The following is a 25,016-nucleotide window of genomic DNA, read 5'->3' as shown; positions in this document are numbered from 1 at the left end:
AGACGGTCATGTCACGGCTCATAATGTTAGAGCCATGGATGCGTCAGTGGCTCATCTAAGGTCAGCCACTATTGAAGAGATTTGCAAAGCTGTGACGTGGTCTTCAATCCACACATTCACATCTCATTACTGCCTTCAGCAGCATAGCCGACACGACAGTTGGTTTGGGCAGTCGGTGCTGCAGAGTCTGTTTGGGGTTTAGAATCCAACTCCAACCACCCTAGACCCATTTTTGTTCTGTTCTAGGCTGCACTCTTAGTTGTTTATGGTTTCAGGTCAATCTAAGTTATGTCCTCGCCGTTGCGAGGCCCAATTGACCACTGTTTGTTGTGTTGAGTGAGCCTGGAGGCTAGGGATACCCTACATGTGAGAATATTAGCCTGCTTGTCCTCGGAGAAAGAGTAGTTACTTACCTGTAGCAGGTGTTCTCCGAGGACAGCAGGCTATATATTCTCACAACCCTCCCACCTCCCCTTAGGAGTTGTATTCCTCTAATCTTTTGGATATAACTGAGGAACGTGTCCGCGCGACGGGCGGGAAGAGGAACATGCGCAGTGTGCCCGCTTTAGAGACTTTGCTAGAAAGTCCTCCAGGCCGATGTGACTTCACCCACATGTGAGAATATATAGCCTGCTGTCCTCGGAGAACACCTGCTACAGGTAAGTAACTACTCTTTCTCTCTTAAAGAGATAAACAGAGGAAGATAGGGATAAGGGTTGAAACTCCTCTCCCAATTGCTACCCCTGAACATTCTGACCGTCACCAACCAGTGCCAGCGAAAGCTAAAACTCCTCCTCCTTTCTCCGCCCCAGGCAGTATTACAAGGCTAAAATATCTCCCCTTCTCTCTCGTCCCCTTAGAGTCTTGTGGACAATCAGTACAAGGCATTCTCAATCTAACCTCTTTGAATCAGTGTCAGAATCAAGGAGGCCTGCATTGGCAGAGATGCTAAGCCGATTACGTACCTTTGTGTGCGTCGCAGGCCTATGACGTTGTGTGTGGGTTTGCGCAGCCGTGCTATTACTGCTGTTAAAGAGAGGCGGGGAAAGCAGTGGGTGGTGGTGTTTAGTGGGGGGAAGCTGCAGCGGAGGGGCGGGGCTGTGGTGGTTCTTTTTCTTACGGTGTCGGTTGTTGTTTTTCTTCCCTGGGCGCGCTTCAGGTGATAGAGGTGCGGGGGTTGTTAATAGCTGCGCTCGTACAATATGAAGAATGGACGAGGACGATGTGAGCATCCGGGAGCAGAACTTTCACAGCCAAGTCAGGGAATACATTGTGAGTAGCGGTCGGGGGCGGTGACCGGGGGCTGGGCGGGTTCAGGCGCTGAAGTCGGTGCCTCTCGGTTTACTGTACGCCGTGATACATACTATAGCTTCCCGCTCACTTTTTGGCTGTTTGCGGGATTTGTCGAGAGTTGGGAGTGAGAGCGTTTTAGATGCTGATAAAGCCAACAGTCTGTTGGTGTAATGCTGAAGCCTTCTCCCAGAGAGGGTGCACGTTATTATTTTGCGTGTCTAATTTTTTGTTTGTTTTTGTTTTCCCAAATGAATAATAAAAAAAACAAGTTTGTATGTCTGTGCCACAGAAAGGGGAAACTGTCAGTTGAAGTAAATAAAAACAAACAAACAAACATTTAGGCTATGTAGTCCGTGAACCTTCATCACCCAGATGCTTGCTTACTTATGGGAAATAATGATATAGGAATTCACAGTTGAGTTAAGCTTAGGAATTGTGGGTTTGTTTATACTGAGGAGTTCTCGTGTTATTAGCGCCTTGAAACTTTATCCTTCACTGTCCCAGGTACAAAGTAAATACCTGTATATAATATGTAAATTACTTTATATCCAAAGAAAAGTGATGTATCAAATCCCATGCCCTATTATTTTTGCGGTTTGAGTAGTGCATACCAGGGCCTCCATGCATCAAGTACTGTGGGAGTCTATGCAGAAAGCCTGGTGTGATGGTTGAGTGCGTGGTTTCTACTGTGAAATTACAGTGAAAATATACAGTGGGGGTGTAGTCATTAATGAACATGCAAATCTATGCAGTGTTAAAAGGTGCACTGTTAGAACAAAAAAAATGTGTACACCATGGCAGTAATCTCCAGCTCATTGCTAAAATGACCCTACTCGTGTAGGTGAATGGTGATTGGCTTGTGCATTGAAAGGAAGGGGGATATTTAAAGAAAAAATTGCCAGGTGGGCAACCCAACAGCTCAAAATTACCTGATAGTTTTGTGTATCTCTTTGTGGCCCTTATTTGACTTCTAGTGGTGCATTGTAATGCAACATTAGGGATCATGTGCTCTCATTTTGAATGACAGCTTCTGCCTTTTGACTTTTGAGGTAGGTGATAAGGGGAGGAGGATACCCTGGATTATAGAGGTTAATTTTTTTTTTAATGTGGGGGGGGGAGGAGGAGGCTTGGGGAGCATAGAATTCTTTTCACTAATCCTTCTACTCTACCTCAGACCTTGCAGTAACTTCCTCATGCTGTGCTCCCTTAATTTTTCAGCACTGTGGAAGATTAATGAATGGTCTTTACTGTACATTTTAATATGCTGTGCAACATTGTCTACTGAATTAGTTAACTTTAGCACTGAACCCCTTTCTGCATTGTATGGCTAGTAACGTGAGCAGATTTCTTATTAAGAGGCTGAGGCTCAAATATTTGTGGTAGAGTGAAACTCTATCGGGAAATTGCAGCTGAAAAATTGCTGTGGCATGCTCAAACTAATGAGCATGTAAATTAATGCTGCATTAAAATAATGTCCGTAATCTGCTGTTCATCACAAAATGTCAGGTTTCCTGTTGGTGCCTGAAGGGTGATTTGACTTGGGCACTGACAGAGAACTTGCTATTTAAAAACAACAACCCCCAAACAAGTATCCAATGGCATGCATCAGCCCCTTACTCCCAATCCAAACCAATACTACTTCCGGCCCTTGCCCCCAACGTACCCTTGGTTTCTAGTGGCACCCACACGGCCCATGTATCTGACCCCCCCCCCCTTATCACCAAACCTTTTAAAAAATACCCTGGTGATCCAGTGGCCTCTTCCTCCTCAGCCCAGGTACACAATGCTCTGGTGGTTGAGTCCCCCGCCCCTTCCCCGGCCACTGGATCAACAGGGCATTTTTTTCTGGAAGGTTTGGGCAAAGGGAGTTGGGTGAGGTTGGGGCCAATGAATGAATATGCCCAAAACACAAGTTGTTGTAGCTGGATCTGTATCGGCTGATATTCCAGATTCTTTTTTTAATGGCTGGTACTGAGATTGCTTTCAGTAAGAAAATTTGATCGTTGGGTGTTGTGACTTCATATTCAATGATGAGTCGATCAAAAGTAGCTAAGATGATTAGTATTGTATTTTTTTTTTAAATTAAGGCTTGTTAGGAGAAAGAACATAAGCATTGCCATACTGGGACAGACTGAAGGTCCATCAAGCCCAGTATCCTGTTTCCAACCGTGAGCAATCTAGGTCACAAGTACCTGGCAAGATCCCAAAACAATACATTTTATGCTGCTTATCCTAGAAATAAGCAGTGGATTTTCCCAAATCATCTTACTTATCCTTTGAAAATTTTTGTTTGGTGATTCAAACCTAGTAATGTCTCACTTTGATTTACTGTAATGCTCTGTTCTTAGGTTTGCCAAAATATGTTTTACAGGCCGTACAGATTGCACAAAATGCTGCAGCCCGTGTGCTTTTGGGATTGAGTTGTTTTGAACGTATTGCTCCTGCTCTTGTTTCTTTACACTGGTTGCCTATTATGTAGATTCTTTAAAATGCTAACTAATAAAATCTGTCTTCTGATTTCAGCAAGTTTATATTTACATCAGCCTTCGTGCTGTAGGCATGCTAACATTTTAGTATGAGCGTTAGTGTGTGCTAATTTTTAGTGTTCTAAAAAGTTAGCAAGCCTACAGTATGGCTTAGTAAACAGGGCCGTTGGTCTTTGAGGTCGGCAGTCTCTAACATGTTTGATGTTCCTTCTTTTAAGACTGTCTTTTTGGTTAAGTGTAGGAACTCGATTTTCTATATTGAAGGACTAAGATTGTGGCATTACCTACCAAGCTTAGAGCCTTAAGAAATTTGGATGAATTTAAAAAGGCCTTAAAAACTGTTTTTCTTTTGACATTTCTCCTTAAAACTAAGTTTAGTTTAATAATTTTTATTGATGAAAGCAGAGATAAAACAATTCCATATTAACAAGGATAACTCAGGCAATTAACATTGCATGCCTGTACTAATACAGCAAAATTGCTATCATCAATTTCTTTATTTCTTCACCCCCCTCCCCCCCCTCCCCTCCCCCCTCCGTATTACTATATTAATTGACAATGGCATATGCATACAAAGGTGTTATACATAACTATTATTCATAAATCTGCCTGTGATTTTGGAATGTATCAACTAGCAACCTGAGCATTATGTAACAAAATTTAAATAAATATAAATCACTGGTACCATTCTTTGTGCTTAGTTTTTATTCCTTTGCTCTATTATACTGTGGCTCTGCCAGTCAGCGAGTTATCACCCACTAAACAGGAGAACCACATCACATCTGCATGGTACCACTATCTCCATCAGGCTTTATTTCTTTCTTTTTGAAGTTAGTTTATCTGCACAGTGCACATCAAGGGTCCTATTTACTAAACCGTTCCAGAGGCGCATTAGCCTTTTTAGTGCGCACTGCGCAGGTGTCCACACTATTCTGAAGGCGCCCACACAGCATATGCCAATTTGTTCACTCTATTTAGATTATGTTTCAACATTTTATTGATGGTATATGTTATCACAGCAACAATCATGGGTGCACACAGTGTTGCCCTAAGATATCCATTCCCATAATTCCATTACAACATCCATCATCAAACTTTTTATGCCTCCCATTCTCCCTTCTACCCACCCTATAACTCTTCCAACCGAGCCTTAGGGTCTTATATTCTTGGTGGAATCCCTCCTATTCTTCTTTCCCGTGAGTGCTACTGCTTAGAACCCCCCCCCCCTTTCCCCATCCCTTTCCTCCCACCCAACCCTTTCCCTCCAGCAACACAGGATATGACACCTTTGCCAGCTCCTCTAGCTTGTAATCAGGAGAAACGCGCTTAAGCAACGGGGTCCAAGGTCCCCATGTTCTCTAAACCAGTGTATAGGTATCCGCCTATGCCCCCGTCACGCCTATAGTATGTGGGGAGGATCTGCTCATCACTTACTGCCTCGGACCTTTTATGTGTGACTACCCCCTCCTCCCCCAGGCCATGTGTTCAATGTTCGATATACTGTAATACCGATTTTAAAAGTTTAATAAGTAGCTCCTTCCTCTAGGTGTCAGGGTCTCCCACATTGGTTCCCATTGTGCCCTGAACCTCTGTCCCGGTGTACTATCTATCTCTCGGACTCCACATCGGTCAATTCGCATTTGCTTAATCATTTGACCCCGCCATACCTGTAGGGAAGGTTCTGATACATCTCTCCAGAACTGCAGAATAGAAGTAATGCCATAATACATTCCAATGCATAAGAAGGCTTTAAATCCCTCTGGCGGCGTTGTTGTGTATTTAAAGTTATTGAATAATATTAGTGGGTCTCTAAGAAAGGTGCAATTCCAAATCCTGTCTATCTCCTGCCCCACCCTTAACCAAAAACTTTTGACATGTTTGCAGCTCCAAAACATATGCCCCAGAGAGGCCATCTCATAATTACATTTCGGACAGTTTCCGTTTTCCGCAAATCCTGCCTTAAATGCCCTGCTCGGGGATACATGGGTTCTTAGGAGCCATCTGTACAATCTCTCTCTCTGCGGTATTGACAATCTTTGCCCGTACAGTGATTTCAGATACATTTTACAGACCTCGGGGGAAATCACACATTCTAAGTCACGTGACCATCTTCCTGCCAACCCCTTGTAATCTAGTTCAGCCGTTGAATCCTTAAGCTGCTGATGGTGAAACTTCAAAGGAACAGTAAGCTGAGCTCCCAGGGTGAAATCCTCTGAAAGGACTTCTACTACATCCTCCGTTAAATCTTTCCAATCTATAGAGGCCAAATAGTGTTTTAATTGGTAATACGCAAAGTGGTTATTTCCTGAGATCTTATACTTTTGTTGAAGCTCTGGGTAAGAATATATCTTTCCTTCCTCCGTCACTATATGTGCCAAGTATATCATTCCCTGTTTTTCCCATTTACGAAATATTCCACCTCCCTGTCCCGGTATAAAAGCCGGATTATTACAAATCGACAACCAAGGTGTTACCCGGGCCGAGAAGTGGTGTCTCCTACATGTCCACTTCCAGGTCTCCCTGAGAGCTCGCAACAGTGGATGTATTTTGAATGCATCCGGGGGCGGAGTAACTCCGGTGTGTAGTAATGAACTAAAATGTATCCCTGGGAACCTGGAGACCTCCACAGAAGTCACCGAAAAGTCTGTAGTCCCCCGGTACCAATCATTTATGTGTCTCATTGAACTGGCAACCGTCAAGAACTTAATATTTAAAAGACCCATTCCTCCCACGTCCCGTGGTGTTGTAAGCTGCTCATATGTTAATCTAGGTTTTTTCCCTTGCCAAAGGTATCCCTGTAGTAGTTTAATAAGTAATTTGTCATCCCTAGATTTAAAAAAGAGGGGCAACTGTTGGAATACATAAAGCCATTTGGGAGCAATCATCATGTTGAAAAGCGCAATTCGTCCCCAAATTGTTAGTGGTAAGTCTCGCCACATGGTCAGTTTACATTTAGTCATATCCATAAGGGGACCTATATTGTCCTTGTATAATGAAGCCAAATTTTTGGAAATCATCACCCCCAAATATTTCAATTTAGAATCTACCCATGCAATGGGGAACTCCCCTTTCCAATGCGCCCTGGTAGTCTCATCAAGGGCCATCGCTCCCGATTTATCGTAATTTAGGGAAAACCCTGACAGATCACCATATTCCCGGATCACCTCCAGGGCAGTTGTTAAGGAGCGTTGAGGGTCAGTGAGTAACATAAGAATGTCATCCGCATAGGCTAGAACTTTCACCTCTTGCTCTCCCAGTCTCACTCCGCTTATCCCAGTATCCGAGTTTAGCAACCTAAGCAACGGTTCCAGTGTCAAGTCAAATAACAGAGGTGAGAGGGGACAACCCTGACGAGTTCCCCTTTCCACAGTAAATCTTGTCGTTGTCCCACCATTAACCACTACCTGTGCGTTCATGTCATTGTAAAGGGCCTGAACTGCTCGTATAATTCTAGTCGGCAATTTTATCCACTCTAACAACTCAAATAGGAAGTCCCAGCTGACCCTATCGAATGCCTTAGCGGCATCTAAACTGACCACCAGTCCAGGAATTTTCTGGTGTCTACACTGGGCCATGGACATCAATGTTCTCCGAACGTGCAGTACCGACTGTCTTCCTGGTATAAACCCTACTTGTGCTGGTCCAATGATTTTAGGAAGGTATATTTTAAGGCGCTCAGCTAGAATCTTTGCCAATAACTTAATGTCTACATTAATTAATGAGATAGGTCTGTACGACTCTGGTTCTTCTATAGCTTTCCCAGGTTTTAATAGTAAGGATATACACGCGGTATTCTCGTGCAGAGGAAACTTCCCCTCCGAGATGACCGCTTGATGGTATGCGTATAGGGGGCCTAGCAGTGAGAGCTCCAACATTTTGTAAAATTCACCGGAGTATCCATCTACCCCAGGAGCTGAATGGGATTTTAGTCCCTTAATCGCGGTTTGCAACTCCTTTAGCTGTATCGGAGAGTCTAACATAGCTATCTCTTCCTCTCCCAAATGCGGCATATTAGTTTTCCTTAGAAACTCTCCAATTTCTTGTCTCCCTTTCAATTTATCCTTTTTGTATAAATGCTTAAAGTGTTCTTGTAAAGTGCTCTGTATCTCTTCTAGCTTATTGGTAATACCTCCCTTCTTATCCCGAATTACTGGGATCGTCCGGTTTCCGCCCCTCTTATTAACCATCCTTGCTAAAAGTCCTCCGGCCCTATTGCCAAACCTGTTAAACTTATATTTTTGGAAGGTCTGATTTCTCAGTTCATTTTCATGCAGCATGGAATTGACGGAGGCTTGTATAGCCAAGTATCTGTCTTTATTAGTTTCTGTTGGCTGCGCCAAATATCGGCGCCTTGCCCCCGTCAATTGCCTATTCAGGTTAATTAAACTACGTGTTGACCTTTTCCTCCTAGCCGCAACATATGCAATCAGGTCTCCCCGTAAGACGGCCTTCCCGGTGCACCAGAATAGTTGAGGGTTAGATTGATGGGCTTTATTAAAATGTGTATACTCATCCCATCGGGCCTATAAAAATTTTTGGAATGATTTATCATTAGCTAAATAACTCGGGAATCTCCAACGTCTAGACGTTGCCGAGCTACGTGCGCCTTCCAATTCAATCCATACGGGGCTATGATCAGAGATCAGTATCTCTTCCATTTTAGAATTGGTAACCTGAGAGAACAGTGTCTCTGACACGAAAATATAATCTATCCTTCCCCATGTTCCATGGGCCCTCGATCTGTGTGAGTACTCCTTAGTCTCTGGGTGCAAGTTCCTCCAAGCATCTATCACAGAGAGAGAATGTCCAAATTCTTTCAGCACTCTCCCTTCCTTGCGGCCTACATGCGCAAGCCCTCTCACCCCTGTGCTATCTAGTCCGGGGTCCAACAAACAATTCATATCTCCCATCACAATCAAGTCTTTATCTTGATATGGTGTCATCAGCCTTAACAAATTAGGGAAGAATGACCTCTCTGGTGGCGTGGGGGCATATACATTTAAAATATATAATTCCCTCCCCTGTAGCCATAATTTGACCAAAAGATACCGCCCCGCAGGGTCTTGAAACTCCTTTTTGACTCAATAGGCCAAACGTTTGTGAAAACATATCGCTACTCCGCTCTTTCTGCCCTCCGCTGAAGCGTAGAGTACCTGCCCAACCCAACTTTGTTGGAGCTTGTCATGTTCTAAGTCTGTTAACTTTGTTTCCTGCAGACAAACAATATCAGCATTTAAGTATTTTAGATGTTTTAAAATCTTTTTTCTCTTGCATGGGGATGTTATACCCCCAACATTCCATGATATTAATTTACAGTGTGGTACAGATAGGAATATGGTACCACTCTAAGGCAAAGTTATATCGTTTAGCAGCTGGGTCCCAGCCCCTCCCCAGCCGCCGCTTGGAGTGTATTAGCACTCCATTAACTGTGTCGGCCTTCACTGAACAAGTAACAAGTAAGTTCCAATTTATGTCTCTCCTGTCTGATATTATCTTAATTAGGAAACTTTCTCTTCGTGTCTCTAAGTGTGCTAACTGGTGTCCCTGTGTGTTATTTCTTTTCTGTTGTTGCTTTGCGCCCTCCCCCCCGTATCCCTCCCATCGTGATTGAACCTGTGTGAACTTCTGTCACCTACATGAAGCCCCTGACGTGACCTTCCCCCCCTTTGTTCTGTATCACTTCCTCCCCCCTATTATGTTCTACTTTGATGTATGTTAGAGTCTGGTTTCCGGGTCACATTTAAATCTCACATTATATTAACTTAATCCAACAGTGCAACTGAGAATATATCAAACAGTGTAACTTCCAACATAGATAATAACAATAGGAGACCCACTCCCGAGGCACCCTACAAAGGCCTCACTCCAGAGGTTCCTTTGGAATATTAAGAGGCAAAATGCCTCGTGCATGAGCCTGCAAATCCTAGACAGTGTCATCACATCTACCTTTACCAGTCCTCAGAACTCCTGACCGGGTGGTCCATCACCATGGCGCGTGCTCCCCTGGACCACAGTCACTCCTGTGGATCTGACTCTTTCAGGTTTGCATCCACGAATCGTTGGGCATCTGGGACCTTCTGAAATGAATGCCATTGGTTTTTATGCTGTATCTTCAGTGTGGCCGGATATATCAGCATAAATCTCTTGTTTTTATTGGCTAGAGCTGCACATATTGGATGAAAGCGTCTCCTCTGCTCCTGGACTCCGGCCGAGTAGTCTTGGAAAATTTTTATCGGAGACTCCTCATATGTAAGGGAGTCTCGCCTCGTCCTGAAGCCCCGGAGGATCTCCTCCTTGTGCAGATAGTTGTGCACTTTGATAATAACAATCCTGGGTCGTTGCATGCCCTGCTGCCAGCGCCCCAGCCTATGTGCTCTCTCTATGCATAGTTCTCCGTAACTGTCCGACAAAGCCAACTCTTTTTTCAGCCACTTTTCCAGAAGAGGCCCCAGAGACCTCTCCGGAATCCTCTCTGGCAGACCAACAAGTTTTAAATTGCACCGTCGTGCCCGGTTTTCCATGTCCTCTAGCTTGTCCTGGTGCAACTTTAATTGTTCCTGCAGACGCGCTATTTCTTGTAGGTGCTGTGATCTTAAGTCCTCTATTGCCGAGATCCGGTTCTCAGTCTCATCCACTCTCTTCTCTGTGTCCGCCATTGAAGACTCCATATTCTTCATCTGACCTGCCAGTAGATCAAATCTTGGACTAAGGGCCGCACTCACCGCAGCGGTAATCTGAGCTAGTTGCTTTTCAGTAAATTCTCCCACTCCAGTTTGCTTCTGGTCCGCCATTTTCTGGCTGGGTTTAGGTGGGGATGCCTTCTCCTTATCAAACTTTGTTCCCCTGCGCGTAGTTCCAGAGGGCATATGTTTCAGATATTGCTCCATGCAAAAGTCGGGAGAGCCCTCCGTCACTTCTTGCCCAGGCTGTGAGTGCAATTGTGAGTAGAAGTTCAAATGTCCAAGAGCCCTGGCCCGCGTAAGCCTCTGGTATAATTCGCAAATTAAGTGAGCTTCCCCAGAAAGCTATTTATGCAATGCGGGGCCACAGTCCTAACAGTCCAGGAGTGCCAGAGAAGCCCCCGGTGTCCGGTTGCTCGTTCTCTTCCCCTTTCTATCTTGCTTGGTACTCAGGGAAGTCGCTCTCTTTAAGTTACCAACTATCACTGCGCAACCAATTCTACGGATCAAGGCACCGACCTCCCAAGGCCCCGTCCGCCCAGCAATCATTTACCACCACTCCGGCCTTCAGTTCTTTACCCGCCCTGGGTGGATCCCGCTGTCCTTTGGATTGCTCTTCTCTTGTTCCTGCAAGTGCCCGGGACTTAACTCTTTCTCACTGCGCTGTGTCTTCCTCTAAATGTTACCTTCTCCACTCTGCTTATTGTCGCCATGCAGCGTGCGATTCCCGCCTCAAGTCGCCATTTTGTTTGGTGGGGCGCGTCTTCCGTTTATATTTTAAATTTCTCGCCGTTACCATCGATTCCGGACGCTGTCCCATGTACGTTAATTATCCCCCGGCCTTCCGCCAGCTTGCAGTGGGTCATTGGAACGGGTCGGGTCCGTCAGCTCGGGGCTTCAAACTGCGGTGCGACGGAGCTCACGGCAGCGCTGCCATTTTGCCGCCCGGCTCCACCGGAAGTCTTAAAACTAAGTTTAATAGTAGAGTGGACACCTGGGAGGGAGTGGAAAACATGAAAAAGGATCTGAGGAAGCTAGAAGAATGGTCTAAGGTTTGGCAATTAAAATTCAACGTGAAGAAATGCAAAGTGATGCACTTAGGGAATAGAAATCCTCGGGAGACGTATGTGTTAGGCGGGGAGAGTCTGATAGGAACGGACGGGGAGAGGGATCTTGGGGTGATAGTATCTGAGGATCTGAAGGCGACGAAACAGTGTGACAAGGCGGTGGCCGTAGCTAGAAGGTTGCTAGGCTGTATAGAGAGAGGTGTGACAAGCAGAAGAAAGGGGGTGTTGATGCCCCTGTATAAGTCGTTGGTGAGGCCCCACCTGGAGTATTGTGTTCAGTTTTGGAGGCCGTACCTTGCGAAGGATGTAAAAAGAATTGAAGTGGTGCAAAGAAAAGCTACGAGAATGGTAAGGGGCGTTACAAGACGTATGAGGAGAGACTTGATGACCTGAACATGTATACTCTGGAAGAAAGGAGAAACAGGGGTGATATGATACAGACGTTCAAATAGTTGAAAAGTATTAATCCGCAAACGAACCTTTTCCAGAGATGCGAAGGAGGTAGAACGAGAGGACATGAAATGAGATTGAAGGGGAGCAGCCTCAAGAAAAGTGTCAGGAAGTATTTTTTCACGGAGAGAGTAGTGGATGCTTGGAATGCCCTCCCGCGGGAGGTGGTGGAAATGAAAACGGTAACAGAATTCAAGCACGCGTGGGATAAACATAAAGGAATCCTGTTCAGAAGGAATAGATCCTAAGGAGCTTAGCCGAGATTGGGTGGCACAGCCGGTGGTGGGAGGCGGGGATAGTTCTGGGCAGACTTATACGGTCAGTGCCAGAGCTGGTGGTTGGGAGGCGGGGATAGTGCTGGGCAGACTTACTTGGTCTGTGCCCTGAAAAGGACAGGTACAAATCAAGGTAAGGTATACACAAAAAGTAGCACATATGAGTTTATCTTGTTGGGCAGACTGGATGGACCATGCAGGTGTTTTTCTGCCGTCATCTACTATGTTACTAAGAGGCATATTTTCACAGCACTTAGCCTTCCAAAGTTCCATAGAAACCTATGGAACTTTGGAAGGATAAGCGCTTTGAAAATATGCCTCTATGTAACTGTTTTACCATGAGATTTTGTTGTTTTAAGAAGATAATACAGTGGTGGAAATAAGTATTTGATCCCTTGCTGATTTTGTAAGTTTGCCCACTGACAAAGACATGAGCAGCCCATAATTGAAGGGTAGGTTATTGGTAACAGTGAGAGATAGCACATCACAAATTAAATCCGGAAAATCACATTGTGGAAAGTATATGAATTTATTTGCATTCTGCAGAGGGAAATAAGTATTTGATCCCCCACCAACCAGTAAGAGATCTGGCCCCTACAGACCAGGTAGATGCTCCAAATCAACTCGTTACCTGCATGACAGACAGCTGTCGGCAATGGTCACCTGTATGAAAGACACTTGTCCACAGACTCAGTGAATCAGTCAGACTCTAACCTCTACAAAATGGCCAAGAGCAAGGAGCTGTCTAAGGATGTCAGGGACAAGATCATACACCTGCACAAGGCTGGAATGGGCTACAAAACCATCAGTAAGACGCTGGGCGAGAAGGAGACAACTGTTGGTGCCATAGTAAGAAAATGGAAGAAGTACAAAATGACTGTCAATCGACAAAGATCTGGGGCTCCACGCAAAATCTCACCTCGTGGGGTATCCTTGATCATGAGGAAGGTTAGAAATCAGCCTACAACTACAAGGGGGGAACTTGTCAATGATCTCAAGGCAGCTGGGACCACTGTCACCACGAAAACCATTGGTAACACATTACGACATAACGGATTGCAATCCTGCAGTGCCCGCAAGGTCCCCCTGCTCCGGAAGGCACATGTGACGGCCCGTCTGAAGTTTGCCAGTGAACACCTGGATGATGCCGAGAGTGATTGGGAGAAGGTGCTGTGGTCAGATGAGACAAAAATTGAGCTCTTTGGCATGAACTCAACTCGCCGTGTTTGGAGGAAGAGAAATGCTGCCTATGACCCAAAGAACACCGTCCCCACTGTCAAGCATGGAGGTGGAAATGTTATGTTTTGGGGGTGTTTCTCTGCTAAGGGCACAGGACTACTTCACCGCATCAATGGGAGAATGGATGGGGCCATGTACCGTACAATTCTGAGTGACAACCTCCTTCCCTCCGCCAGGGCCTTAAAAATGGGTCGTGGCTGGGTCTTCCAGCACGACAATGACCCAAAACATACAGCCAAGGCAACAAAGGAGTGGCTCAGGAAGAAGCACATTAGGGTCATGGAGTGGCCTAGCCAGTCACCAGACCTTAATCCCATTGAAAACTTATGGAGGGAGCTGAAGCTGCGAGTTGCCAAGCGACAGCCCAGAACTCTTAATGATTTAGAGATGATCTGCAAAGAGGAGTGGACCAAAATTCCTCCTGACATGTGTGCAAACCTCATCATCAACTACAGAAGACGTCTGACCGCTGTGCTTGCCAACAAGGGTTTTGCCACCAAGTATTAGGTCTTGTTTGCCAGAGGGATTAAATACTTATTTCCCTCTGCAGAATGCAAATAAATTCATATACTTTCCACAATGTGATTTTCCGGATTTAATTTGTGATGTGCTATCTCTCACTGTTACCAATAACCTACCCTTCAATTATGGGCTGCTCATGTCTTTGTCAGTGGGCAAACTTACAAAATCAGCAAGGGATCAAATACTTATTTCCACCACTGTATATGGTTAGGTTATGTGTTTTGTGAAATGTGTATTACTATTATGAATGTGGATTGTTCCCCGCTCAGGATTCTAGATGTGCGGAATAGAAGTCTTTTGGATTTTTTTTTTTAATTAGGGGAAGCAGTTCGGGGGCTGGTTGGGTTGGAGGGGGAGGGAGGATGCTGCTAGACGCTAACCCATCTATCGCTGCCCCGGTCCTGTTGAAAGGTTTGCTGCATTAAATACATGTGAGCATGTCTTTGGGGTAGATAATGATTACATTAATATACATTTTAATGTTGTGTGTGCTAATGGTTTGAGCGCCCATTGAATGTTTATCAATCCTCTTTATTTTATGTAGAGGGACCTCTTCTGTGGAATGCATTACCTGAAGCATTGTGTAAAAATCTGCTCTATTCAATTCAGAAAGCAATTGAAGGCATACGTGTTTACATAGGCTTTTGCTGCCATTTAGTGACTGCTGTTGGATTCATGGATTCATTATATTTAATTGCTGTATAAAAATTTAAATTTTTTCCCGTGGACAAGCAGGCCAGATAATTCTCACAGGCGTGGGTGACATCATCCATGTTACCCAGTGTGGAATGCTTTCTTAATGTATATATCTTTAAGAGCCATACATGAGCATACCCACTGTGCATGTGCGAGTGTCTTCCCGCGAGAGTGCAGAACCAGCAGTCTCTCTTCATCCGCCGTGATGAGAGAATGTGCTGTTCACGGCTCCTCACAGCATCTGTGGCATTGCATCTTTTTGAGCGAGTTTGTGCCTTTTTTAGGGTACTTTTTGCTATTTTTTTTCTTGTGTTTTTTCAACCCCTACCCTTTTTAAAGTTTCCCTCCCCCCTTCCACTTTTAACTTTTATTGTTTTTCCATGCTCCCACAGTCTACTTAGGCCTTAGCTTCAGTTGGGATTTTTTCCCCTCTTTCTTTTTTTTTTTTTTTTCTGGTGATTTGCCTCTTTAGTATTACCATCAAGTCATATGATTTAGCCTGGGCTGTTTTTCCTTCCATGTCATGAAGGTTGCCAGTGGCTTCAAGCGCTGCGCTCGGTGAAGTCGGACCATTTCTGGAACAGACACCCATTCTTGGTGTCTCCAGTGTTTGGGGCTTGAACATACCCCTTCTAGCTGTCTTCTTTGCCTGCATATGTAGAAGAGAATCTGGCTGTCCAGAAAGGCTTGGAGAAAGTGAATTTTTGGAGCCTGGTCCGATTGTCTGCACCGTTATCAGGTGCATCGGTTCCCATGGCTGACACTGGTAGTGGGCATTCATCGAGCAGGTCTCGAACCCCAAGAACACATGGGGACTCAATGTTGTCCTCTGTACCAAGGAGTGTTGATGCTTGTGCTTCTTGGCCTTTGCCCAATGCTAAGCATCAGTCCCCCTCAACGCAGGTTGCTGGGAGCACTGGGAAACCGATAGTTCTGGTCCCCAAGAATACATGGTGCTGGGTGCACTGGGAAACCGAGAATTCTGGTCCTCCAGTTTATTTAGGAGGCCAGAAAGTGCATTGAAGGCGTGTTTGCAACTTGGAGGTGTTCGTGAAAAAATATTTTTCCCCTGACGCAGCCATATAGTGGCGAAAGAGGGCTTCCCTGTCGGGATTTGGAAATTGAGGAAAGTGCGGGTATGAACTGACTGAGATACCGCATCAACACGAAGTTGGTTTCACCATCCAAGCTAAGTAACGGCTGTTAGCTGCATTATATTGTCTTCTCTGTGAGTGTTTGAAAGGGTGTTTTGGCACGTATCGTGTGAAAGAAGTAATGTGGAATTTTTTTGAGACTGATGATTAAGGAGGTCCCCTCTTTATCTAAAAGGCGTGTCCTTTAAAGTGTCCGGTTTTACTGAGGTCTTTTTTTCTCCACCAACTTTCATGTTTGAGAGTCCATATTCACCCTTGAACACTGTTGCTGTGTAGAATTTTTGAAATAGTAGTGATCATATTCTACAAATTCCAGAGATTGTGGTAATTAAAATCACCCATTATTATTGCGTTGCCTACTTTATTAGCGTCACTAATTTCCTTTAACATGTCTGCGTCCGTCTGCTCATCCTGGTCGGGCGGACGGTAGCACACCCTTATCACCGTCCTTTTCCCCTTAACACTTGGAGTTTCGATCCACAATGATTCCAAGGGGTCTTTTGTTTCCTGTAGAATTTTCAGTCTATTTGATTCAAGGCTCTCGTTAATATACAGTGCTACTTCTCCCCCAATCCGGACTCTTATCTGTTAATGTAAGTTAATCAGATTACTTCACTTGGTAGAAAACACAGTTCCAGGGAGCACTTTTAAGACCACTTCAGCACACAGAATAGGAAATCACCAGCACAGAAATTCAACACAGTTTAAGAAGAAACCAACAGCAGAAAATCAAAATTAGCAATTATAGATTAGTTAATAGGATAGAGAGGCTTAGCGAGGACAGCAAGTGAAAAAACAGCGTTTTTTTTCCCTACGTTTGTTTTAGGTGAGATATAGAATCCTTTTGTTTGTGGGTAAGTGAATTTGTACTAATTATGATGCCGATCATGCTGATTCAGATTCTGATGATTATGGTTACAATTACCTTATTAATATTTATATTAATTTTGGGCTGGAAACATTTTCGCCATCTGGCAACACTACTCATGGAGTGCTTATGGGCATCTGAGGAGGATTCACGGTACTTCTCGGAGGAGGAGTCCTATGGTATCCCTTCTGACCCCCCACCACCTTAGGAAAGGAGAAGTCCACCTGAGAGCCTTTCCTGTATGGCTTTTGTCAGGAAGATTGTGGCTGCTATTCCTATTCATTTGGAGATGGAAGACGAGGCCAGGTCTGAGATGTTCGAAGGTTGTGACGATCCCGCTTCGCAAGATCTTGCAAGGTGTTAAGGTGAAGAACTAGGAGTCCCCTCTGTCGGTCACTGCCCTCCCCGAGAAGATAATTATATCAGAGTTTCCCTGAGTTTGATAGGCCACAATTGCCTCATCATTCCCTAGTGGTGGAATCCATGCCCAATAGAGCCAGGAATTCTAGAAAATTTTGCTTCTTGCCCCCAGGCATAGCTCCTCGAACTGTGGACTCTTTTGGGCGGAAGATGTGTTAGGCCTTTATGCTCATCTCCCGAATACAGTCATATGTGCTCTACATGACCCTTTACTTGTGGAACTTGGTGCGCAGTATGACTGATTTGGCAGACTCTCTCCCATCGAAGCAGGTCAAATTTCTTCACCAGCTGGCAAAACAGCTGAAGGTGTGTCGTACATTTTTGGCCAGGGACGCTTGCAATACTTTTGATGCGGCATTTAGGATGTCTGCCCAGAGTATAGCAATGTGCAGACTCTCTAATGGTTGCGTGTCTCTGACTTGGACCCTGTGGTCCAGCAGAGATTGGTAGGTGCCACATTCCGAGGGATAACCTTTTTGGAGAGAAGATCTTTATGAGGACAGCAGCCTCTTCCATCTTCTCTCCAAAAATGGGGCACTCCCTCAGTGGATATCTTTACCATTCCATTCAACCACAAAGTCCCTTAGTGCTGTTCCAGGGTCAGGGCACATGACAGACTAATGCCTGATGCCTTTCTCCTCCATTGAGGGAAAGGCCTTCTCTCATCGGGAAGACTCAGCTAAAACTTAAGCAAGACTGAGGATACAGAATCATGGCTCCCAGTCTCCGGTCCCTGCCCCTCACAGCCTGGATGTTGAGAGCTTAGAATTTGCTTCCTTGCGTCTTCATGAGGGTGTCTCCAAGTCCACTAAGAGGTGTTAAACATTCTTTCAAATGGAGGAGGCTTTGCTCTCTATTCTGGTGTGATGGCAGGGCCCTAGATCCTATTTCTTGCCTTCACAGACCCTGCTTGAATGCCTTCTATATCTTTTGAGTCTGGTCGCAAAACCAACATTGTAAGGGTTCACCTCGGTGCAATTAGTGCTTACCATCACCGTGTGTAAGATAAGCCCATCTCTGGACAGCCTGTAGCTCACTTCATAAGAGGTTAGCTATTGACAAAGCCCCCTATTAAACCTCCACCCATGTCATGGGACCTCATTGTGGTCGTCACCCAGCTGATGAATGCTTGTTTTGAGCTGCTTGATTCCTGTCAACTGAAGTACTTGACCTGGATGGTCTTATTTTTGGTGGCTGTTACTTTACTTCACAGGGTCAGTGAGCTTCAGTCCCTAGTAGCTGATCCACCTTACACCAAATTTCATCATAACAGAGAACTTCTCCGCATGCCTTCTAAGTTCCTGCTTAAGGTTGTGTCTGAGTTCCATCTGAACCAGTTGATTGATCTTCCAGCTTTTTTTCCCAAACCTCATGCCCATCCTGGTGAAAGTGCACTGCACATCTTGGACTTCAAGTGAGCATTGGCCTTTTACTTGGAGCAGACTAGGACCCATAGACAGTTCACCCAGCTTTTTGTTTCTTTTGATCTCAACTGGATGGATGTTGCTATCAGGAAATGCAAAATCTCCAACTGGCTTTCACTTATGCCCAAGCTTGGCTGACTCTTGAAGGTCATGTCAGGGCTTACAATGTCGGAGCCATGGCTATGTCAGCCTACTTGAGATGAACCTCGTATAGAAGAGATTTGAAAGGCTGCACCGTGGTCTTCAGTCCACACAGTCATATCTCACTATTGCCTTGAGCAGAATACCCGATGTGATAGTTGATTTGGACAGACAGTTCTGCAAAATTTGTTTTAGGGTCTAGAATTCATTTCCACCCTCCTAGGCCTGTTTTGTTTTGTTCAGGCTGTTCTTTCACCCAGTATGTATATTGTTTCAGGTTACTTAGTAGTTTGAATTTACCATTGTGAGTTCCAGTTGTCCTACTGTTGTTTTAGGCGAGCCTGGCCCTCAGGTAGAGGATAGGCAATGAGGGAACATACAAATAATAGCAATATATGAACAGATAGCACTCTGGGATTTCAGATCAGGTATAACAAATGTCTCTCCAACTATAGACCCAAGTCTTTAAAGCCCAAAATACAAAGTGAAAAGAAGAGAACACAAAGCTCAGGCATTTATAATAAATTTGCGTTCATATTTTTTATTTTTGGCAGTAGTAAAAACAGTGTAAATCGGAGATGATGCACTTATGCTAAGATATCCAAACTGATGGTAAAACAGTGAGTATCAAGTTCTGTTCTTTCTCGGCTGCGGGGCGTGGCTTCATGATTGAGCATCTGTTGAAGTCTATGTGCGTGCGTCTGATATCCGTCAGCTCAGCAGAGGTCCGCGACAGCTTCAGGGGAGGTATTTCGAAGGAAAGGGTGGTGTACAAAGGGTCGCGGTACGGGTGTGCAGGGGACATTAAAGCGGAGGGGGGGTTTTGAATGTGAGGGAGGGGGGGTAGTCTGGAACACGGTGGGAGGGGCTTGATGGCCCTTGAACTGGGAGGGAGGGACATATGTGGGGGTGGGTGTGTGGATGTGCTGTTGGGGGGGGGGGGGGTTGTTGATGCGCCGAGCAGGGGGGGGAGGTTGTTGTGCCATTTCCTGCCATTTGCTCTGAAGTGGCAGGGAGCGGCGCAGTGACAGCTGTTTCCCAGGCAGGGGGAGGAGTAGGGACACAACTCCTCCCCTTGCCTGGGAATCAGCTGAGAATGTGGGCGGAGCTATTATGATGCCTACGAACACTTCAGGCTTCACTGCAAGGCTGCTGGCTTCAGAACGTTGGAGATGCATTTATGGAATCAGCTGAGAATGTGGGCGGAGCTATTATGATGCCTACGAACACCTCAGGCTTCACTGCAAGGCTGCTGGCTTCAGAATGTTGGAGGTGCTTTTTATTATATAGGATGTCCTGATTAGAACCTCTAGCTCACCAGCACTATAGGAAAAGGCAGTTACAACTTGACTGATGTTGAAGGGCTCTCCCAGTCTCAGGGACACTGGAGGCAGTGTTGGTCACAGAGCTGTAGAGTGCTGTGTCTTATGAGAACAGCAGGTGCCTTAGCAGGAACGGTTGGACAGCAAGCAGGTGCAGGTGGAAGGCCATCAGGTGCTCTGTCTCTCAGGCTGGTGATGCAGATAGTAGGGCCAAGTTTAACATGCTTGCGATGTCTTCGTAATGCGGCCGGTCATCTGCATCACTGACAGCAGTTCCTTGGACAACTGCTACATATAAAACCCAGATAACTTCATGTGTGGTGGGTTTTTTTTTTTTTTTTTAGGCTTCTTATACATTTTCTTGGGTAAAGCAGGCCTCACAGTTTCAAACACCACCTTTTGGGTATTTCCAGTGTTGCGACTTGGAGAACCAAAACACAGGGGCCGGAACAGAGGAGTTGTGACCATGAAGTCAGTTTTTGTAAACAAAGTTGTTGTTGAAGTTGTTGTCACTCTTGCAGCTTTGGCCATATTTAGCAATGTCTGTCTCACTGTACGCAAATCTGAGACCTATTCAGGCAATAGGCCCTAGCATGAGAGCTGAAGTTGGCCTATGTCTGTATTATTTAAAGTCGGGTTCATAGCTGTACTGAGCTTCAGCTTTTAGGATTCCAGTGTACGTGCAATAAAGATGATGCATGTAAATTATCTTTATTAGTGTCTTGAGTGATAGCCACAATATCACAATTTTGCTCAAATGCTCGGCACTCAAAAATATTGAATTCTTACTGTGACAATACATAAGTATTGCCATACTGGGACAGACTGAAGGTCCATCAAGCCCAGCATCCTGTTTCTAACAGAGGCCAATCCAGGTCGCAAATACCTGGCAAGATCCCAAAAAAGTACAATACATTTTATGCAGCTTATCCTAGAAATAAGCAGTGGATTTTCCCCAAGTCCATTTTAATAATGGTCTATGGACTTTTCCTTTTAGGAAGCTATCCAAATCTTTTTAAAAACCCGCTAAGCTACCTGCTTTTACTACATGCTCTGGCAACAAATTCCAGTGTTCAATTACACGTGGAGTAAAGAAAAAAATTTCTCTCATTCATTTTAAATTTCCTACTTTGTAGCTTCATCGTGTGCCCCCTAGTCCTAGTATTTTTGGAGAGAGTAAACAAGTAATTCATGTCTTCTCGTTCCACTTGACTCATTATTTTATAGACCTCTATCATATGTCCCCTCAGCCGTCTCTTCTCCAAGCTGAAGAGCCCTATCCGCTTCAGCCTTTCCTCATAGGGAAATCTTCCCATCCCCTTTATCATTTTTGTCGCCCTTTTTTGTAACTTTTCTAATTTTCACTATATCTTTTTTGAGATTCAGCGACCAGAATTAATATTCGAGGTGCAGTCGCACCATGGAGCGATACAAAGGCATTATAACATCCTTATTTTTGTTTTTCATTCCTTTTCTAATAATACCGAACATTCTATTTGCTTTCTTAGCTGCCACCGCACACTGAGCAGAGGGTTTCAATGTATCATCAACGACAACACCTAGATCCCTTTCCTGGTCAGTGACTCCTAACGTGGAACCTTGCATTACGTAGCTGTAATCAGTTCCTCTTTCTCACATGCATCACTTTGCACTCGCTCACATTGAACGTCCTCTGCCATTTAGATGCCTAGTCTCCCAGTCTCGTAAGGCCCTCTTGTAATTTTTCACAATCCTCTTGCGAATTAACAACTTTGAATAACTTTGTGTCGTCAGCAAATTTAATTACCTCACTAGTTACTCCCATCTCTAGGTCATTATATTAAAAAGCAGTGGTCCCAGCACAGACCCCTACGGAACCCCACTATCTACCCTTCTCCATTGAGAATACTAACCATTTAACCCTACTCTCTGTTTTCTTTCTTTTAACCAGTTTTTAATCCACAATAGGACACCACTTCCTATCCCATGATTCTCCAATTTCCTCTGGAGTCTTTCATGAGGTACTTTGTCAAACGCCTTTTGAAAATCCAGGTACACAATCAGGGTTATTTTCAAAAGAGAAGGACGCCCATCTTTCACACAAATCGCACGATGGGCGTCCTTCTCACAGGGTCGCCCAAATCGGCATAATCAAAATCCGATTTTGGGTGTCCGCAACTGCTTTCCTTCACGGGGACGACCAAAGTTCACGGGGGGGGGGGGGGGGGGGGGGGGGTGTCGGACGCATAGCGAAGGTGTGACTGGGGCGTGTCTAACACATGGGCGTCCTCGACTGATAATGAAAAAAAGGGCATCCCTGACAAACACTTGGACGACTTTACCTGGTCCTTTTTTTCTTATGACCAAGCCACAAAAATGTGCCGTAAATGAGAGGATGACCACTGGAGGGAATCAGGGATGACCTCCCCTTACTCCCCCAGTGGTCACTAACCCCCTCCCAACCTCAAAAAATGTTTTTAAATTATTTTTCCAGCTTCTATGCCAGCTTCAAATATCATACCCAGCTCCATGACAGCAGTATGCAGGTCCCTGGAGCAGTTTTAGTGGGTGCAGTGCACTTCAGGCAGGTGGACCCAGGCCCACCCCCCCACCTGTTACACTTGTGGTGGTAAATATGAGCCCTTCAAAACCCACTGTACCCACATGTAGGTGCCCCCATTCACCCGTAAGGGCTATGGTAGTGGTGTACAGTTGTGGGGAGTGGGGGCTCAGCACACAAGGTAAAGGAGCTATGCACCTGGGAGCAATTTATGAAGTCCACTGCATTGCCCCCTAGGGTGCCTGGTTGGTGTCCTGGCATGTCAGGGGGACCAGTGCACTACGAATGCTGGCTCCTCCAACAACCAAATGGCTTGGATTTGGTCGTTTCTGAGATGGGTGTCCTCGGTTTCCATTATTGCCGAAAATCGGGGACGACCATTTCTAAGGTCGACCTAAATTTCGTGATTTGGGCGTCCCCAACCGTATTATCAAAATGAAAGATGGATGCCCATCTTGTTTCGAGGTTTCCCCGCCCCTTCACCGGGACATCCTGCAAGGGCGTCCTCAGGAAAACGTGGATGCCCCTTTCAATTATGCCCCTCAATATCAACTGGCTCACCTTTATCCACATGTTTGTTCACCCCTTCAAAGAAATGTAATAGATTGGTGAGGCAGGATTTCCCTTCACTATATCCATGTTGGCTTTGTCTCATTAATCCATGCTTTTGAATATGCTCTGTAATTTTGTTCTTTATAATGGTCTCCATTTTGATCTAGAACCTTAAAAAAAAATTGGCGTTACATTGGCCACATATAGACATTTCAGACTGTTTGTTTCTATTTACATCTTGCTCAGCAGTTGACAGTGATAACGTGCAATCTTGAAAATCTGTCTGCTTTTTCTTTAAAGATTCCTGGTCTGCTATGCTCTCTATTGCAACCTCGCTATCTGGATGCCCTATCTTCCCTATTTTGGTGATAGCTTTGAAAGATACCTTATTCCAAACCATGTACTTTTGTAAAGTGGTGGGGTAGCCATTTTAGTCCACTTTTTTTTTTTTTTAAGGTAATAAATAGAAATAATACAAAGAAAAGAAAGTATGATATCTTTTTTATTGGACTAACTTAATACATCTTTTGGTTATCTTTCAAAGGTAACCCTTCTTCAGATTAGAAATAAGCAGATGTTGACAAATATCAGATTATAAAGTGAAGCACAGAGGCATTCCAATGATAGTCTCACAGGAAAAGGGAGGGGTAGGTTAGGTGAGAAACAGGGAGAGCTGGGTGGATGAGAGACGGAGAGAGATGTATTACAAATAAAAGAGTGACAAAGCAGCAGATTGTTATGGTTTATAGTGGAATAGAAAGCCCAGATCTTTGTCCTGTTTGGTGGGTGTCAAAATAGTTCATCATTTTGACTTTTTCAAAGGTGTTATATTCCTGGATTGTCTTAAAACTTTCTTTTAGTGTTCTTTAGTGATCATTGTTGCAGTGTTCTGGTTTTCTAAAGTACTATCTCATAGAGGTGGCATCCTGGTTGGCATTGGAGTGTTTAATATTTTGCCAAACTGCCAACACAGTTGACAGGATTCTACAGTCATTCACATGGGGAAAACATTCAGAATAAGGGGATCATTCATATGTTCATCCTCCAATGTGGTATACATCATTCAATGTAAACAGTGTGGTATATTGAAGAAACAAGCCAGGTGCTAAAGACGCAGCTCAGTTTACACAGACTCAATATAAAACACTCCACTGCCAACCAGGAAAACAAACAAAAAAACCATAGAATGCAAATTCATATAGCATTGTCAGTAAAATCAATAAAATAACATGGAAAACAAATACTATCATGGATGTGTCTAACCTATGCAACATCAAAATTTACAACTGTCATTGTAAAATTTGAGAATATTTTAACGTTTTTTTTTTTAGATCTGCTTTCTTCTGTTTGCAATTCTCTACATTCTTTCATACTTCATTATCAGAAGATACAAGAGAAAAGCAGGCAAGTAAAATTTTAAATTGTAATTTTTAAATTTTGTTTTACAGCACAACAGGTAAAAATTAATGACCCTTGATTATATTTTGTCATGCTTTTTGTCTTGTCTGGGTTTGAAATGCTATAGTCGTGGGCATTGCTGTTCAGTGATGACTACTGATCTGCTCAAGGATGCTGTTCTATTGAGCTTTAGAGTAAAGTATATTTAGGCAGTCATTTTGAGAAAGGCTATTCACATTTGAGATGTGCATAAAAGTCTAAATTCCTATTCTACAAAGCCAGGATATGCATGTCAAAAACCCATTTGTGCAATTGCTTAGGGGGGGGGGGGGGGTGGTCTGGCATGCCTAAAAGGTACATGTTCCCATTTCAGAAGGGGAATAAAGATCGATGTCCTAACAGCTAATGTTGGGATTTACACCTGCTATCAAGGGGTAGGTGGAACTCTCACAGGACTACTCAGCTTGCAGGTTAGGCAGGACTAACAAAA

General features: G+C 44.5%; 1 protein-coding gene across 2 annotated transcripts in view; it reads left to right on the top strand.

The window, feature by feature from the left end:
* Window positions 1-1,097: 1,097 nt before the first annotated feature.
* The window catches only part of LMBR1 (limb development membrane protein 1), a 291,341-nt gene continuing 267,422 nt past the window's right edge, over window positions 1,098-25,016 (top strand). For both annotated transcript variants that reach the window (XR_003941628.1, XM_030198592.1), the window contains exons 1-2: window positions 1,098-1,272; window positions 24,460-24,532. Coding sequence is in view for 1 of the 2 variants with exons in the window: in XM_030198592.1 (XP_030054452.1) it covers window positions 1,210-1,272; window positions 24,460-24,532 (136 nt within the window). In the remaining variant the exon portion in view is untranslated. The remainder of the gene's footprint in view (window positions 1,273-24,459; window positions 24,533-25,016) is intronic.

Source organism: Microcaecilia unicolor, chromosome 1, assembly GCF_901765095.1.
Source record: "Microcaecilia unicolor chromosome 1, aMicUni1.1, whole genome shotgun sequence".
Lineage (NCBI taxonomy): Eukaryota > Metazoa > Chordata > Amphibia > Gymnophiona > Siphonopidae > Microcaecilia > Microcaecilia unicolor.
This window is presented reverse-complemented; position numbering and strand designations above follow the sequence as displayed.